Source organism: Clarias gariepinus, chromosome 12 (genome assembly GCF_024256425.1).
Source record: "Clarias gariepinus isolate MV-2021 ecotype Netherlands chromosome 12, CGAR_prim_01v2, whole genome shotgun sequence".
In the NCBI taxonomy this organism is placed as follows: domain Eukaryota; kingdom Metazoa; phylum Chordata; class Actinopteri; order Siluriformes; family Clariidae; genus Clarias; species Clarias gariepinus.
The window spans coordinates 12,265,348-12,283,212 of NC_071111.1; the positions used below are offsets into that span (position 1 = coordinate 12,265,348).

General features: G+C 39.1%; 1 protein-coding gene across 3 annotated transcripts in view; it reads right to left on the bottom strand.

The window, feature by feature from the left end:
- The window catches only part of arhgef39 (Rho guanine nucleotide exchange factor (GEF) 39), a 61,796-nt gene that overhangs the window by 13,494 nt on the left and 30,437 nt on the right, over positions 1–17,865 (bottom strand). For all 3 annotated transcript variants that reach the window (XM_053508698.1, XM_053508696.1, XM_053508697.1), the window contains 2 exons: positions 9,187–9,257; positions 570–698 (listed from right to left, as the gene is read on the bottom strand). In XM_053508698.1, the coding sequence (XP_053364673.1) occupies positions 570–698; positions 9,187–9,257 (200 nt within the window). The remainder of the gene's footprint in view (positions 1–569; positions 699–9,186; positions 9,258–17,865) is intronic.

Below are 17,865 nucleotides of genomic sequence, written 5' to 3' on the forward strand. Positions count from 1 at the left end.
CACGTACACACTCTCTCACACACACGCGCTCTTTCTCCCCGGCTTGCTTTTTATCTGCCGGTCCACGAGATGAGGAGAAGCGCTAATTGGTCCTGGGGGAGATTGGCAGGCCAAGGCATTGACGACAAGGCCCTCTCAGTCTTTCTCTCGCTCCCTCTCTCTCACTCCCTCCATCACTAGCTGTCTCTCTTTTGTTACACATGGATATTTTCCTCAGGGACAAACAACATGGGGAGAGGGGGGGGGGGAGAAAAAAAAAAAGACCTCCACTTCACATGTAGCAAAAGAGTAGAAAAGAGGGAGATAGCCCTGATGAAGGACATGCTCCACCTTTCCAATTAGCACAGGAAAGTTTGCAGATGCTGTCAATTAATCTTTGTGTCCGAATGTAAGATTACTAAGCGCAGAGACAAACTCGTCTTGCGTCGATGACCGTGTCTGAAACGGCATCGAGTTCCAAGTTATTTTATTCCCTCTCGTTCTCTTTCCAAGGTACAAACAAGGAGAGAGAGAGAGAGATGCGAGGAGAGCAAGTTAGATGAAAGGAATAGCAGATCACAGACTCTAACCTGGAGCCAGCAGCCTGGTCTTTCGGCCCTTGAGCAGTTTTTGGACCCTCTGCAGCTGCAGGTGGTTCTCATGGCTGCGGGCATTGTCCTGGATGCGCTGGGCCACCTCGGAGACGGCGCTCACCGCCCCTGCAGGACCACAAACACACACACAAACACAGTGCAGATGAAACACATACCCAGAATGCCCTGCAAACACATGGATCTTACAGATACATAAGGAAACGTGAATTGTTTCTTAATAACATCTGCGAGTTTCATCAAGTCGATATAGTGCAGTCTATAAGGATCCAGACAATGGCACATTTTTTGTTGGTTTGACTCTGTACCCTAAGGCATCGAGTTTGAAATAGAAGAATGGCCATTTACAGCAGATATGCAGGAATTACAACCATTATTATACAATGCCTGGCCAAAAAAATAAATGATCAAGGGTAAAATTATGGGGGTGAATCAAGCAAAGAAAGCAACTAAGGAGGTCAGAAATTACTGGAACTACTGTAGGTTAAGAAGCCTTTAACACGTTATTAAAACCTGGAAGGATAGTGCTAAACTTTGTGGAAGAAATGTGGTCAGGGAAAAAATTATGAATGGAAATCGCTTGAGCAGTTGGTGAAGTTGGGGGAAAACAAACAAACAAACAAACAAACAAACAAACACAACAACAACTAAAAAATAACCCATAGCTATGTTTAATAATGAAAGCAAGAGCCTTTCCATATGCACACAATGGGATAAAAACTCATAGGATTGGGATTACGGTCATAAGAAAACCATTTGTTAGTGAGACTAATCAGAAAAAAGGTTTCAAATTTGCTAGGGACTTGGACCCTTTTCCTATGCGTCAGGTTAAGAAGTGAAGTTGCTGAAGTGATGCCCCTACTATGCATCGTGGCCACTGTACACGCCTCTGGAACTGGCTTGTAATGCCAACTCTCCTTAGTTGTTTTCATTGCTTGATGCAGCTCAACAATTTGACCCTTATAAAATGATGACTAAGGACATGTCATACTGTACTGTCCTTATCCATACTGTATGTATGGTTTGTATGAAACAAAGACAATGGCCAAAACTGTCTGTACAAACTCCACAATATTACTATAAAGTTGCACACAGTAGATCACCCAATATATCTTCTATTAAATGAACCAGTCAACTATCACCTGTTGATAAGTTCAGGATGTTTGACCAGGTTTGATGTATTGCCTTTCTTTACACTACACACTTTAAATCAGTGCTTGAACAGCAGTGCTGCTAGTTTCAGGGCCTTGCATTCTCCATTTTATAGGCCAAATATCTCAATAATTCACTTCAAGCGAGTCTTTGTCAAAGACAACCGCTGCCATCACTTCAAGTCTCTGAACTAAACGGAACAGTAGTTTGAGTTTGGTGCCACTGTCGCTTGACTCACTTCACACTTGCTACGGTTCATATTTTAAACTGGTTCAGAGACGTTTCCTGTTATGTCACAGAGAGACACACACAGATGCACACACAGAGACAGATGGACGCACAGACACAGACACATACAGACACACACAGATACACACAGACACAATATAACCACTGTCAGAAAGAGATTCCTATTAGCCAGATAAAATTATTATTTGTATAATAAAAGTATTGATCATTTCAAAATGTTGGTTTTCTACCATTTACAAACTCTAGTAAACACACTCGCACAAAAACAAGGGTATAAAGCGTCCTAACAGGAAGTGACAATAGGTCATTTCATACTGAACCTATTTAGTGTCCTGCAAATAGGGGCAGAATCATCTTGAAATGACCATTAATGAGGATGGACATGTTCCTGTAGCAGAAGTTTGCATCAAGAGCACGGAAGAGTGAGCAAACACATTGCACGCTTATCTGTGTAAGCTAAATTAGTGTTCGTCCATTCTCTTTCAGTACCGTATCCCAAAAGCATATCCGGATCTGACACAAGCTCATAACCATAGGTTAAGATTTAAATTAAAATCCAATCATTATCAGAGTCACTAAAGGACTTAACCAATCATTCTGGTCCTATTTATTGTGTCTTTTTTCCCCAAAATAATTAGGAAGTGACCGTGTGCTACAGACTATAAGTAAAAAGTTTGGACAAACTCCATGATCTTACCTGATTTTTCTTTCTACATTGTAAAACTATTTTAAATCCATCCAAAATATACAATAATCTCATTTGAAGAGTTGATATTGAGATGTATCTGCTACTTTATTTTCTGTAAAGCCTTTATAACAGCTCTAATCCAAGATGCTGTTGGTTAATTGGTTATTTTTGAGTCTGGTGACTCTAAATGACGAACTTCTCTGCGGCAGGGATAAGTTTTGGTCTTGCTTTCCAGGTATGGTCTTTATGAGAGACAGTTTCATCATGGTGCTTGATGGATTTTGCAAATGCATTTGACACAATACTGTTCTTGCAAGAACTATTTCAGAACAGCTGACCTTCCAGACTTAAAATAACACCCGACTGTTGCTGTTACTTAATTATCTAATGCCATGTGTTATTTCATAATTTGGAAATCTCCAACTGCAGAAAAAAAAAATAAATCCAAACTTGTCTATACTTTTGCCTGGTACTATATATAAATGAAACTTATTAGGGGGGCAAAAGAAAGGAATAAAACAATGTGCAGTGTACTGCTTTCCACCACAACAAACTGTGACTCAGACAGCAGCATTGAAAAAAGCCAGCAATAGGTTAGGGAAGAAAAGAAACAATGATCAGCCACAATATCCAAACCACCTGCCTAATATTATGCAACTTGTCCATTTGTCCTGCCAAAACTGCAGCAACCATCAATGCATGGACTTCACAAGACCTCAGACGGTGTGCTGTGGTATTCTACACCACGACATTAGCAGCAGATCGTCAAAAGTTACAAGATAAAAGCTCCATGGATTGGACTGTGTTGTCCAACAATTCCCACAGGTGCTTAATCAGATTGAAATTTGCAGTCCAAGACAACACATCAAACTTGAGTCCTTGTGTCTTATCATCCTCGTGTAAATGCTGCACCTGAGCAGGCTACTTACTTCCATTGAACCATGGTTCAGCTCTGATGCTCATGTACCCATTTTAGTGACTCTATCAAATAGGAGTGATAGAGTGACTATGTGACAATGAGTGATGATACGTTTGTGTTCTGACAACTTTCTATCACAGGCAACATTCACATTTTCAGCAACCTGTCCTATAGTATCTCTCCATTTTTTTCTTTATTTATATCTTTCTAGGATTTTTTCTCAGATTTTCTCCCTAATTTAGTCATGTCCAATTCCTCCCCGTCACTAGGGGGCTCCACATTAAGGCTACTACTACCACTCAGTCGGGAGGGCCGCAGACTACCTGCATCTCGTGTTCCCTCCGAACCACATGACATCACCGACCGCATCCTTTCGAACTGCTCGCTCATGAGCCGTTGGGGGCGGAGTAACACACTCGGAGGACAACGCTATCTGCTCGTTCCACTTGTGTGAGCTCACGGACGCCATTGATTGGCTGTAGAGCCGTAATTAATGTGAGAGCACTAATTGCCTCACATCCCACCCCGCAATTTTCTCTCTCTGGGCACTCGGCTGCGAGAGGCTAAAGCATCACCTGGGGATCTCACTTTTTTTTTTTAAAGTTTCTTTTCGTAGTCTTTGCTTCTCAGGTGCCTCAGTGAACCATGACTTCCACTGGTTTAATGTCTCTCCCTTCTCTGACTACTTTTGGTAGATCCTGAGCACTGCATATGACCCGTTGTTTTGGAGATGCTTTAACATCAAAATTTGGCCCTTGTCCACCAGACTCTCCCAGAACCTTATGCTCGCCCATTTTTCCTGCTGCTGACAAATCAACTTTGGAAACTTACTGTTCATTTCACCTGCCACCTAATATATCCTCCCCCTTGACTGGTACATCTACAACGAGGGTGTCGGGATCTGAGTGACTTTGAGAAAGCTCAAATTGTGTGTCTGATCTGAGGCCCCAACTCTTAACTAATCCTTACTTAACTACTTAAAGTATCAGCTGCTAACATCTCGTTACTAGATACCATAGCACACCATCAGAAATTATCTAAAGCCCATGCCTTGATGTAAGTAATACATCTTTGCTAAATAAAATGTATTGAGTTTGTTATGCCAGGGGTAGCTCAGTGGTTAAGGCATTGGACTACGGTTCGGAAGATCCCAGGTTCCCACAACCACCAAGTTGCCACTGTTGGGCCCTTGAGCAAGGCCCTTAACCCTCAACTGCTCAGATGTGTAATGAGATAAAAATGTAACTCGCTCCAGATAAGAGCGTCTGCCAAATGCCTAAATGTAAACGTAATGTTATGCACTTGCATAAATTTATCATGGCAGTTAATATAAACTCAATGTTAATGTTTTACTCAAAGCCAGTCAACACACCATACTCACTTTGTGTATACCGACTTCTAATGACGAATGTAGCCAGTGTGTTTTTGCTGATTCAGCTTGAATTTGTCCACCGAGTGACGCTTTTACTCAACTTATTGTTTGTTTGCCCTGGATATATTATCTGACACAGTTATCAAGCCCACACCACTTTACATCTACATGTACTGTACGGACTGTGTACATATAAACAGAACGTGTCGTGTGCGTTTGATTTTTGACATCAACCCCCTGGAGACAGATGACCCACAGCGAGTGGATTAGCACATTCAGGCTGCACTGATTGACTTGGATATGCTGCTGTGCAGTGTGTGTACGCGCTTGTGGTTCCTTTAATTAGCCACAGTACACAGGCCTGCTAACAGTCCGCTATTCTGCTGGTAAAAGCACAAGAGCTTGTTAGGGAAGGATCCGATTTCGGAGGAGCAGTTAATGAAATCGTACAACATCACGGCAACTTTGTTTGTTATGGAGCACCCCAGTAAATTCCACAAGTTTGCATCTAGGCTCTTTTCATAAACATCATGGAACATCTTTTGTTCACCAAACCGAGTTAACATTGCTGAAAAGATTTGCCAAACTGTTGTGTAACTGAACAGCACGCAGAGGCAAAGTTTGCCGTGTTTCACATAATGGCATTTTCAGTTACGCAACACAGAAGCTGTGAATAAACGGTTCGGCCAATTATTGTGTGCTGAGCGTTTTTGTCTGCACAGACATTAGTGCAGTTGAAAGCAACATGCAGCAGATGGATACTAATTTTACATTCTACTCTTTGGTCTTGTGAACGAGGCAGCACAGAAGTTTCTTCGTGATGAAATAATAACGATCTAATTGGGACACTTATCCACTATCCAATCCTATAAATTACAGCAGAAATCAAAGACAGGAATGTGTTGCAAAGTCGAAGCTGTTGTATTTATTATTAGGAGAAAAAGTTCTGTTTAGCACAATAAGGCATTCTTGATTCATCTGTTAATGATTTGTTGTACAAATCCATAACAAAAGTTTTTTCCTTTATAAAAAAGGCTTTGTTTCTGGATGACGAAAGGGAAAAGCAAGGCAGCATTCATGTTAAACTTTTTTTGCATTACATGTTTATTCCATGTTGGTCTTTCAGCTGCTCCCGGCAAGGGCTTGCCGCACACAAGCTGGCACAGATTTTACGCCAGATGCCCATCCTGCTAGAACTCCTCCCGTTTTACCTGGGCTTGGGACCGGCACCGCACCAGTGTGGCTGAGGTTTGGGCACTGGCTGGGAATCGAACCCAGGCCTTCACATGTTTATTCCATGTATATATTTTTTTAAACAGTAAAAAGATGTCTATTATATATTTGATGCATTTTATTCCTGTCTCAAAATGGCCCTGCTGTTATCATTTTAAATGTAATTTAAAGAATTAAACATGGCGACACGGTGGCATAGCGGTTAGCACTGTAGCCTTATATCTCAAGGGTCGAAGGTTAGGGTCCTGCTTCAGGTCTGTGTGTGCGCTTGCATGCCCTCCCTGTGCTGGGTGGGTTTTCTTCCACAGTCAAAAAGACATGCTGATGCAGCCATTTGGCGTTTCCAAAAATCCCATTGTGGACTGGCTTCCCTCCAGGGTGTTACCTACCTATTGCCACCAAGTCCCCTCGAGTAGACTCCAGGCTTCGTGTGGCACAGAGTGTAAGGTATAGGGTTGACAGAGAGGAAAAGCGAGTGAGAGAGAGGTTGTGTAAGTGAGTGAGTAAACTGAAAACTTTTGTAGTTAATGGTGGAAAAGACAAGTATAACATTAGCTTAGCAAAAGTCAGAACCTGATATATTAGCAAAGTAAGTAAACTATTGCGTGTGACAGGAAACTAGGAAGTTCACAACTCGGAAGTTGATTATTATTTCATGCCCTGTTGTGCTCTTTTCTTCTACCACAGCAATTTGCCAATGATCCCTCACGATCTATGCTTTCGGCTATGGATGGCTGTAGCATCACGCAGTACATGAACTCTTCGGATGATAATGGTGAGCACTTTACCGGTGTGCCCCTCATGAGCAAAGCATTTTTTATAGATCACTTTTAACAAAGACAATGAGGACAAAGCAGCTTTATGGATAGGCTGAGCATTTCTGGAAATAAAAGTTTAAATTTATCCCTAATGAGCAAGCCAAAGATGACTGCGGCATGGTAATAAAACCTTACAGACATGGCAAAAGGCTGCAAATATTATATATATATATATATATATATATATATATATATATATATATATATATATATATATATATATACACATACACACACACACACACACACACACACATACATACACACACACACACACACACACACATACCTCTTCCATAGTGATGAAGGTGTCAGGATAAGAAGGGAGGCATGCTGTACAAGCCTCTGGAGGCAGTGGTATGATCTGGCCAGTTGGTCAGGTCTAGGCTCAGCTACGTTGTGTGGCAATAAAATGTTTTCAGCCGATGAACTGATTGTAGTGAATGACTAGGGCATCACATTTATGGAATTTTTATTCCCTGATGCCACAGAAATATTCCTGGATCTCATTGGCCACCAGACTGTTACCAAACCTTAAGATGGTCAGAGTGGTTGCCTTTTTTGGCCGGACAGTCTATAATTATATAATACAAACTAAAAAAAAAAAAAAAAAGTGCTAACTAGGTTAACTGAATCTCAAGTGTAAGCAACATTATACTTTAACTAAAAATTGTAGTTATTAACTGTTTAATGATGGAGTCTTGAATGCAAACTGGTTAGTAACAGTAGTGATCATTAAGCTAGCTATAGTAAAGTACTCAGATCAGATCGGATCACTCCTTGCATATAAGAAAAGTGTGTATCAAAAGAGCCTTGGCTCCTGCATTAATAATCTAAACTCTCTCATTATACATTCCACAGACAATTTCCTGCCATCTCGTTTTTTTTTCCCCACCTCACATTATCCATCGAGAGTGTTTAAATGGAAACTCTTGAGTGTTAACTTTTTTAATTAACCTTTGACAGAGCTGGATTGGTCAGTGGGTGGCTGTCATGCTGGCTGGCTGACAGGCATGCGAAAGTACGTGCTGAAAAGGTGCTTTAATTTATGATTGACGAGGAGTGTGAAGTGCAGCAATTACCACAATTAAAGCTGTGCCATTCCACATGAAACATCAAGGAGGGGAGGAACGAGAGGAAAACACTTCAGTTACAACGAGGGGGAACTGGAAAACAACAGAGCCTGCTGGAATTCTCAGTGCTGGTTTGCTTAATCAGATGCAACGTGATTTGTCTGCGGTTGTTTTTAAATAATTCCCTTTACAATGTGCTTGGGCTGGGTGTGCAAACCCATGCCACCTTCCTAATAAAAAGCAGGCGAGCAGGAAAAAAAAAAAGTGGCTTTAATGAGAAGAGGAAGAGGCGGCATGAGGGGCAAATTTGGATACGTACCTTCATCTTAGAATCGGGCGCTGTTTTAATTTGTAAGCAAAAGCAGCACGGAACCAATGAGATTTTAATTGATACACATAAATAATTCTGTGTGTACACTGCCGCTTAAGTCTGATTTGCTGTTTATTTGACGATAGAAATGAGTCATTATCGGAGCTTCTGTTGACTGCGGAGATTTTATTTATTTATATTTTACATGGTTGATATCCTCTGATCTGGTCCCAATTAATTTTGTCAAAACCCACACGGGGAATTTAGACTCACGTTAAGCTTCGCCGTACTTTCATCCTCTGCAAGCGCCGCGGCAGCAGCGGCTGTGACAATAATAACAAATGAACGATGAAAGGAAAGCCCAAAGTTACTCTGTTTGTCACCCTAACAAAGACAAGAGAGGCTCTTTTCCGCTGCCAGCTCCAAACTTCACAGGCGGATTTGTTTTGCCACCATATGCGGCACTTTCTGCACCTTTTTTCCCCCCACCCCTCCAATAGACCCAAGGTATCATTGCTTAACGGAGCAAAAGCAAAGCGAGATCACACGAGCGCTGAATGATCTTTAGAGGTTTCTATGAAAGTGACAAACTAGAATGGAAGGCAAACACGTAATAAGCGTGGGCTTTGGGTGACTCCAATTCAGGATTTGAGGAACAGATCTCTTCAATAGATGGATAATATAAACAATCCAGGCTGGATGAACCCATCAACATTTTTGTCACAAGGACGAGTGTGTGTTTGTTGACGGTTGTGAGACAGAAAAGTGAAAAAAACTCTTACTTGAAAGCTGCTGGAACTCTGCGCTGTCTGGACTAGTGTTCTCTGTCAAGTCCCTCAAGAAATTGTTGTACCTGCAGAGAAAATCCACAAATAAGCGCAGTGAAACAACAGGCTTTATGGAAGAGAAATAAAAGTACATTTTTAAAGAGGAGGGAGAAAAAAAGAAATGCGCAGATGGTGGGAATCATCTCATGTTGTGATGTGGCCCGTCTAACCTCTCCAAGAAAATATCAGGTCACTTAAACGAGTGTTTTTGGTGAAGAATAAAGAGCGATTGAGTCTTGCTCATCCCATTGAGTCCAAACATACAGTATACGTCTACTCACAGTGAGAAATGAGGGGACAGGAAAAGAGAAAAAGCAATAGGAAGTGAATATATCTCCTGTCATACTCTACACATAAACAAGTGAATGAATTTGACAGGGTTAAGCTCCACACATTAAGGAGAAATTAAATATTGATTATTGTGCTATCGTCAGCCTGTCCAAAGATAAAGGTTATTAATGGCCGACCAAATGAAGGGCCCTATTAAGGAAATGACCCCTATCGCAAGGTGAAAGCGAATTGAGAGCGGGAGAGAAATTTGGGGGTAATTCATTTCACCATTTCAGGGGCTGAGATAAAGACAGAGTGAGCCATAATACCGGAGATTACAGCTCACTTAAATAGAGTCCGGCGCCTACTGACATCAAAGACCTCTCGCAATTCAGACAGCACTCAAAAGCAACGGACTGTTCGATCCTCAGTGGGTTTTTCCACTTACTAGAGATCTTTCGAGAGATTTTGAGGTGAATTTGATATTCTGCGTATAGTCTGAATCATGCTTTGCATTTAAGCCTTAATACTTAAGTGATTGCAGCTATAATATGTTAATAAAATCAGAGCAGTACTTAAACGTATCCTGATAAATGCAGTCTCACTTCCTGGGCATCTCTCTTTGATTATATACACTCACTTACTTACTCTTCAGCCAATCATTGCAGTGCAGTGCAAGTCAAGTGCTTCGGTTAACGTTCACATCAAACAATATAAAAAAAAAATAAAAATCTCAGAGAATTTGACAGTGCTGGGTTGTTGGTGGCAGATTTAAGTATTTTTTAAAAACCACTCTTTAGAACCATGTTGAGCAGAAAAGCATCTTTGAAGGCATAGAATTTTGATGGCAAAAGTTCACGTCAGGCTTCGCTCCTGCCAGAAACAGGACTCTGAAGCTACAACGGGTACAAGATGGACAGTTCAAAACCAGAAAACGTCACCAGAGTCCTCTGCCATTGTGGTCCAATTCCCCTAATGCTTGACATGTTGTGCATTCTAAGACTTTTTCTGCTCTGACTTCTCTCTGTGTTAAATCCTCTCCTAAAAATCAAGAGAGTTGTGTGCGCAAAAATCCAAGGAGATCAGCAGTTTCTGCAAATCCATCTGGCACAAACAAACACACCATGGGTAAAATCACTGAGATCAAATTTTTTCCCACATTTTGATGTTTGATGTGAGAATTAAGCGCTTGACCAGTACCTGCATGATTATATGTACGGTGCATCATTCTGACATGCTCAGCCTTGTTAGACCGTGGAGTGGAATAAATATGAAGCATGCCCTTATCCAAGCTTTTATCCAAGCTTAGACCATTGGATTTTTTTTTTTCATTTTTCTTGTCGATTTTTCTATGATTTTCTAACTAATTTAATCGTAACCAACTCTAACCTGTGTCTCTGTTAAAGCACTCTCCCATCAAGGTGCCAACTACTAACCAGGACTTTCACATGCAACTTCAGAGAAATATTATACCCGCTACTACAAGTACATTTTATTATTATTTTTTTTTAAACTGCTGCTTCCGCAATGTTCGTGACTGCGTAACACACTCTGAGGAAAGCAACTAGCTGCCCCTTTTGCTCAAAGATGCCCATGAATGGCTCGGGTCACCATTGATGTGAGATTGAGGGTATGCAATCCCGCCTGATAGAGGATCAAACTTGAATTCACAATCTCTGGATTATGCAGCAAACAAGCCTCCATTGTACCACTTAGGGACGCACAGCATTGTTAAATGACCTGATAACAAAAGTGCTTAATTCAGTTGAACCGAAAAAGGTGGCAAACAGTTAACACATTTCTAAATCTTTTGAGCTGAAAAGTGAAGATTTAATTCTTAAGATTTGCACAACGCTCTGTTTTTAACTGGAGGAAATTGATGCGATAGGAAAAGACGTCTTAAAAACTTCTGCCCCCGTGGCCATGTTAAAATAACAAAAACTAATACCAGCAGTTGCTTTGACGGCGTGCCAGCAGTCAGCATGCACGCAGGATTTTTTAAACTTCACTTCTTAAGAACAGTTTTAGGAGGTTGACATTTCAAGGCCTTAGCGAGAGGACTGCTACAATAAGCCCTTCAAATTTGCACTCTTCCTTTTTTCAAACAAGGAGCTGAGTCACCATAGTGCGCATACAACTTCCTGATAAATAATGCAGGAATGATGGGTATTTATTTACAACAGTAAAATGCTTCCTACTCAAAAAATAAAAGTGGAGTAAAATCCCAGTATGTGCACACTTGTTTACAAAAGAATTAAGTCCTGATTATGTACTCTCTACATCCCAGACAGTTTTATCAGGAAATTTGGTGCATATCGTCGGAATAATCAAGCATCTTGCTTCAAAACTGAAAAAAACAGGTCTACTTATTAAAAAAAGGAAAGGAAGAAAAACAGATGCAAGCGGCATCTGCTGAGAAGCAGAAAAACATCTCACAACTCAGATGAACCAGAGCGACTACTTACGGAGAAATCTCCGCATCTACATCACTACACGTTCTGGTTCTTATGGTGATTTGAACAGTCACCAAAAACTGACAAAAAGTGTGGACAGTGGAGCGTGAGGAATCCAGGTTTCGGGTTCCAGTCTGAACAAAACACGCTGGAAAGCAGTGAAATGAGAGTTAGGAAATAACATGATGTGATATCAATATTCTGGTAAAATACCATAAATATCCTTTGCTGGGATTAAAGTGGGACATCATCCATTTCATTTAAAATTACCTTTAAAATTTCATACTAAATATTTAACATGGTACGATTTTATACAGTATTTGACTAATTTCATTGTTAAGTTTGTAAATCTGTGACTAAACCGTACGTTTTGGTAAATCTAAAGATATTCCCAGAAATATAGTTCTAGGAAACGTTAATGTAACTTTTATAACCATTGCAAAATAAAAGATATGATAAAATATTGATTGTTCTGGAAATCCTGATATTACGTAGTACAACTTCTTAATACAATTAACTCGGGATTCTCTGATATTTGAAGATTTCTTGATAAACTTGTTAGATTTAACATTTGCCCATTTATGTGTTTTTTTTTTTAGGACATTTTGTAAGTTCCACTAATATACACAGAAACTTAGTTTAAATAAACAATAAATTAATAAAAAAGAAAACATGTTCAAATATCCTGATATGATCTTATATTATAAAAAAATTATACTTATATTTAATTAAACACCTTCTCTTTTACATTAAACTTTTAGCTTTATATAACATGGATATAGCAGGGACTGATGTATGGACGCAGCTTCAACTAAATGACGATAGGTTCCCCGTTGAGTCTGGTTCCTCTCAAGGTTCCTTCCTCTTATCATCTTGGGGAGTTATTTCTACCCACTGTCGCCCCTGGCTTGCTTCTCAAGGACAAACTGATGATTATAATTTAGACTTATATTTTTTCTAATTTATATATTCCATTTTTTGAAAATTCTGTAAATCTTCTTTACGATAATGACTAATGTTCAAAGTGCTGTACAAATAAAATGGAAGTAAATACAGTAGGAATTTGTATTATGGTTAGTACTGTATGCCATGCTTTTGCTTCAGGACATTAACCCAGACTACTTCTAATATTTATCCATTTTATAATTTTGCAATTTTTCTTTTTTAAATTTATTTTTTTTAACATTATTGTATCACAAGCAACTTGTTAAAAAAGAACTATATATGGTGACACAAACCACGTTCTCACCTCACATATTTGGTCATACTACCTTCTCTGACCTATAAGAATTTATGGCCCAAGTCGACTCCGCTTGTGTCATATTGCTGGAAAGTCAATACGGGATCTCTCTGCAATATGATGCAACACGACAGCGAGCTATACTAAAGAAGAGGACTGGAGGTCACTCGTGAAGTGAAGATCGGAAAAAGTAGTTTTGCTAAGCGATCACTCTCTTAATCTATCCGTTCAGGGGGGCGCTGTGACCTTGAAGTGCATTGACAACTGACATTGATTTCTGCTCTGAGTGCTTCTCTCGGCCTCTTTTTCTTCTCCTTCTCGCCCTCCATCAGATCGAGACAGGAGCAGTCCTCTTCCATTTGCAGTCTACCGATGGCTGGGCCAGACAAACGGGTGCCAAAGTGGCTTTTAAAGGGACAATCATGGCAGTACACATGGGATGGAGAGACTAATGCGGTCTGCTATGCACGAGTTCGAGGAAAATGACTATCGTCATCATCGTTCCCTTTTCTTAGCTTTCCTGATACTTCTTATGGTAGAATACAGAAACCCTTAAATTGTACAGGGTACTCCTCTTATGCCGTGTACATTTTCAATTAATATATTACAACTATTTAAATATTAAGCTCATCAGATTCTAAGATTTTGACTTCTTATTGTAGCAATAACTTTGTTCCTCTCTGTGTATCATGTTGTAGTAATAAACACATTACAGGCATTATCAGCCACGAACGCCCTTATTAGGACTGAAGGGTGTGTGCGTGTGCGTGTGTGTGTGTGTGTGTGTGTGTGTGTGTGCATGCGCGAGGAGCAACGGAAATCTAATTAAAGAAGCAGCTTTAAAAAAAAAAAAGGGAATGGCCTAATGAGCATTATTAAAGCACATTCCAAATAATGTCGGAGAAACTTGCTCATTTATCCACCCTGTCCCACTCATTAACACCAAAGCAAAGAAAAGATAACGAGACAATAACATAATCTGAGCCATATTTATAACAGTTCAGATATTCTAATGAAGAGGCACGGCATGTTAGAAAGCACGGCTGGCCTAGTTATCACCGCGCACACCCCGCTGCGCTAATGCCTTTGTAGTATGTAGATGAAATAATCTTCATGTTTTTAGACCCCCCACCCCCCCTCATCACCACCTCCCTGAACAGACATGGGTCATTCCATACTTACACACATGTCAGCGCAGAAGAAGAGAGAAAATATCTGTCTAATTATTTTCCTTTAAATACATGCATTAAGGATTAAAATTCCTAATTAAGAGACAACAGAAACTGTCAGGCTTCTACATGGGTTATTGAGCACTGCACAGGCGTTTGCATAATTACGTCGTTTTAATAGCTTGCTAGTATGAGCAAGACGCTTTGAGGTGGCAAAAGACTGTGCGAGCCTCGCGACTACACTTGCCAAAACTCAGCAATTAAATGGTAATCGGGAAAGAAAACAGAGTGAGCATTGTCCAAGTGAAAATCAAAAGTTTTAAATACTTTGGGATGTAAAGGCTTAGTTAGCTTGGAGTGAAGATAAAGAAAGAAAGACATATGATAGAATGAACAAAAAGAAGGAGAAGAAAAGCAAAATTAAAAAAAGAAAAAAAAGAAACAAATACTGAAGGTAACTAGATAATAATTACCCAATTACCCAAATATTAAGCATGAAGTGCCCATTAATAACAATTTCACACAATTGTTTTACAACATGTAAACAATTTCCCCCAGGGATCAATAAAGTATTTAATCCATCCAAGCATAATGAGATAAGTAATACCTCTTTAATCTTAATTTCATACCAGAAAAAAAAAAAATCCAGAAATTAACAAATTTGAATGCTTCAGTGCTTCCAAGAATTTTTTCCCCCTTAACTGCTTCCAAGAACCAGTTATCAAAAGCATTCAAAAGCAGAGGTCAACATACAAAAGTCGATAAGTTGAATGTAATGTTATATTTACAGGATCAATAGTGGTGGCGAGAGTAAATGCATGAAATATAAAGCTCTTTAATGAGTATAGAACTGCTGCTTAAGAAGATCTTTAAACTTCTTTGTGTGTGTAGACATGAAAAAAAAATAAGAACGGCTAAGGTTTGGTCAGATAATCAGTGTATGCAGGAAATAAAACATGATGGGGCACGCTCCAACAGGAAAATCATAAGGAACAATTTGGTATGGTGCTATTAGAGTTACAAGAGTTATTGTTCTGGTTGTAAAGAAGTTTTTACAATTTACAATTTTCTGTTTAAAAATATAGCTGTACCTTTCATTTTTATATATACAGTGTATCTAAAAAAATTTATATTGTGTAAAAACCTGTTTTTGTCTCATTTAAAAAGTAAAGCGCTTTTATATTCTGTATTCATTACACATCAAATTAACTACTTTAAGCCTAATTAAATACCTTGAAATGGTATTAGAATATTTTCTACAATCAATTAAATTTCAATTTCAATTTTCAAAAATGTCCAACTTCTCAAAAACTATGTTAATTTATGCACAAATTCAGCACAAGTTACTGCAACACTGTGGCACGGAACAAGGATCATCAGCCTGTGGCACTGCTGAGGAGTTACTGAAAACCAGGTTGCTTTGATAGATGTCAGATGAGTTGTCTGGCCAATCAAGCATCTAACAATAAGTAAATCAGTTAATCAATCAATCAATCAATCAATCAATCAAACAGTAATATAATGGTTAGCAAACCAGTTAGTGGTAGTTTTGGCCTGTAGGTAGGGACCGAGTCCTCCATCGGCATCTCCAGGAAGCTTGTCAGCAGACAGAAGCAGAAAGGGCTCTTGGTAGATGGCTGCATTGACTATGGACTTGAGAGAAAACGTTGGACCGGCACTAGTAGATGGAATAAGACCTTAAATCATCACTGTGGACTGTGGCAACTTCACACTGGACTTCAAACAACTTGGATCCTGTGCTTCATTTTGCAAATGTAAAATTAACTTTTCATCTAAAAAAGTGGACTATTGACCATTGAGCAACGTTCCAGTTTTTCGTTCCCGAGCCTGACGTTGTCTCTGGTTCAGGAGTGGATTGATACTAGGAATGCAACAGTTTCATGAAGATGTCTTTATGCGCTGGCTCTTGACGTGCTTACTCCAGGCTCACTTCATATTGTGAAGCTCTCACAAGTTCTTGAATCGATTTGCTTGACAGTGTAGTTGAGCCTGTAGTCATTCCTGTTGCTTGAGCACATTTTCCTATCATATTGTCCTTTTCAGGAACCATTTAGTGAATATGCTTCAATAAAGTGGAGGGTATCAATGGTCATCTGAACAACGGTCAAAACAAATCAGCAGTATCCCGCAAGCCACAGTATTTATCCTGTGTAAACAGGATAATTTGCTCAAACTTGAAACTAAATATTCGAACATTTGAGTTACTGGTTTTTTGATTTTCATGAGCTGTATGCTGCAATCATCAAATTTAAAACAAAGGGCCTGAAATATATCAATTTGCATGTAATAAATCCATGTGAATCTAAATTTTAAAAAATCTGTAACCGTCAAGTTTATTACAAAATTCAACCGATGGAGTTGTGCATTTTTTAAAATCACACTTATGAGTGGACAATTCAATTCTGTAGAATTGGACACATTGTTTTTTTTTTTTTTAAATCACTTGTCTAAGATTTTTTTCTGCCATAAAACTCCAATGAAGTAGCTGTTGCTGCTTAAATAATAAATATTTACAATAGGAAAATTTATTAAAATCGGTTATTTGTATTACAGCTGACTGGACTGTAAATTGTAAGCTAAACCAACACTGTAGTATGGGAAAGAAAAAAAATTGAATATTAATCAATAGTCAGTCATTTATGGCAAAATGGTGTCCTTATTGATCTCCAAGGGAAAAAAAAAAAAGAGAATTTGCAGAATATTGTGTTAAAAACAAACAAACAAATAACTAAATAAAAAGTGTGTGTATAAAATGTATAGTTGTAAAGCAATTTCACTTTAAAATGTGATTTCACAAGGCTATACAAAACAATGTCAATGGGTATCTAGTCTACTAGTTTGGATTACATAGCGCGAGTATGATATACTTATGTAGTAATAACTGGTATTAAAAGACGTTATAAAATCCTTTGCAGCAAGATGGTGCAGTGGGTAACGCCGCCGTCTCATTATTCCAGAGTCCTGGGTTTGATCCTGAGCTCAGGTGAGAGCACAAAGCTCCATTATACTCCAGAATTTTAATGAAATCATGCTGGCTGAACAAAAACAAACTGTGATAATGCAATGCAACTGATTCACATAAAACCAACATAGAGTACACATTTGATTTCAATTTGTTTTTTTTGTGTATGCATGCGTGTATAGACTGTTAAAGCAAAGTGGTGTCTCGATAGAAAAACACAGATGTACAACATAACCCAGGGTTAAAACATGAACAATTACTTTCACCTTAAAAAGGAATTCAATCACGCTTTCTTTCAACTTTAATTGGAAAACTCGCTAAAAACCTTGTGACCTGCAAGCATTATTTTTATATTTCACACAGGCTGGAAGGAGCGTTAAGGGGTGTCTATCTAGGATGCGACATAAGACATAATGGTGTTGAATTCTATTAGCAAATAGTGCCACCTACTATTTTTTTTTCCACCAATCTGTTGATATAAAAGTAATGTAATGTCGCTTAGACAGTCTGACCTGCTTG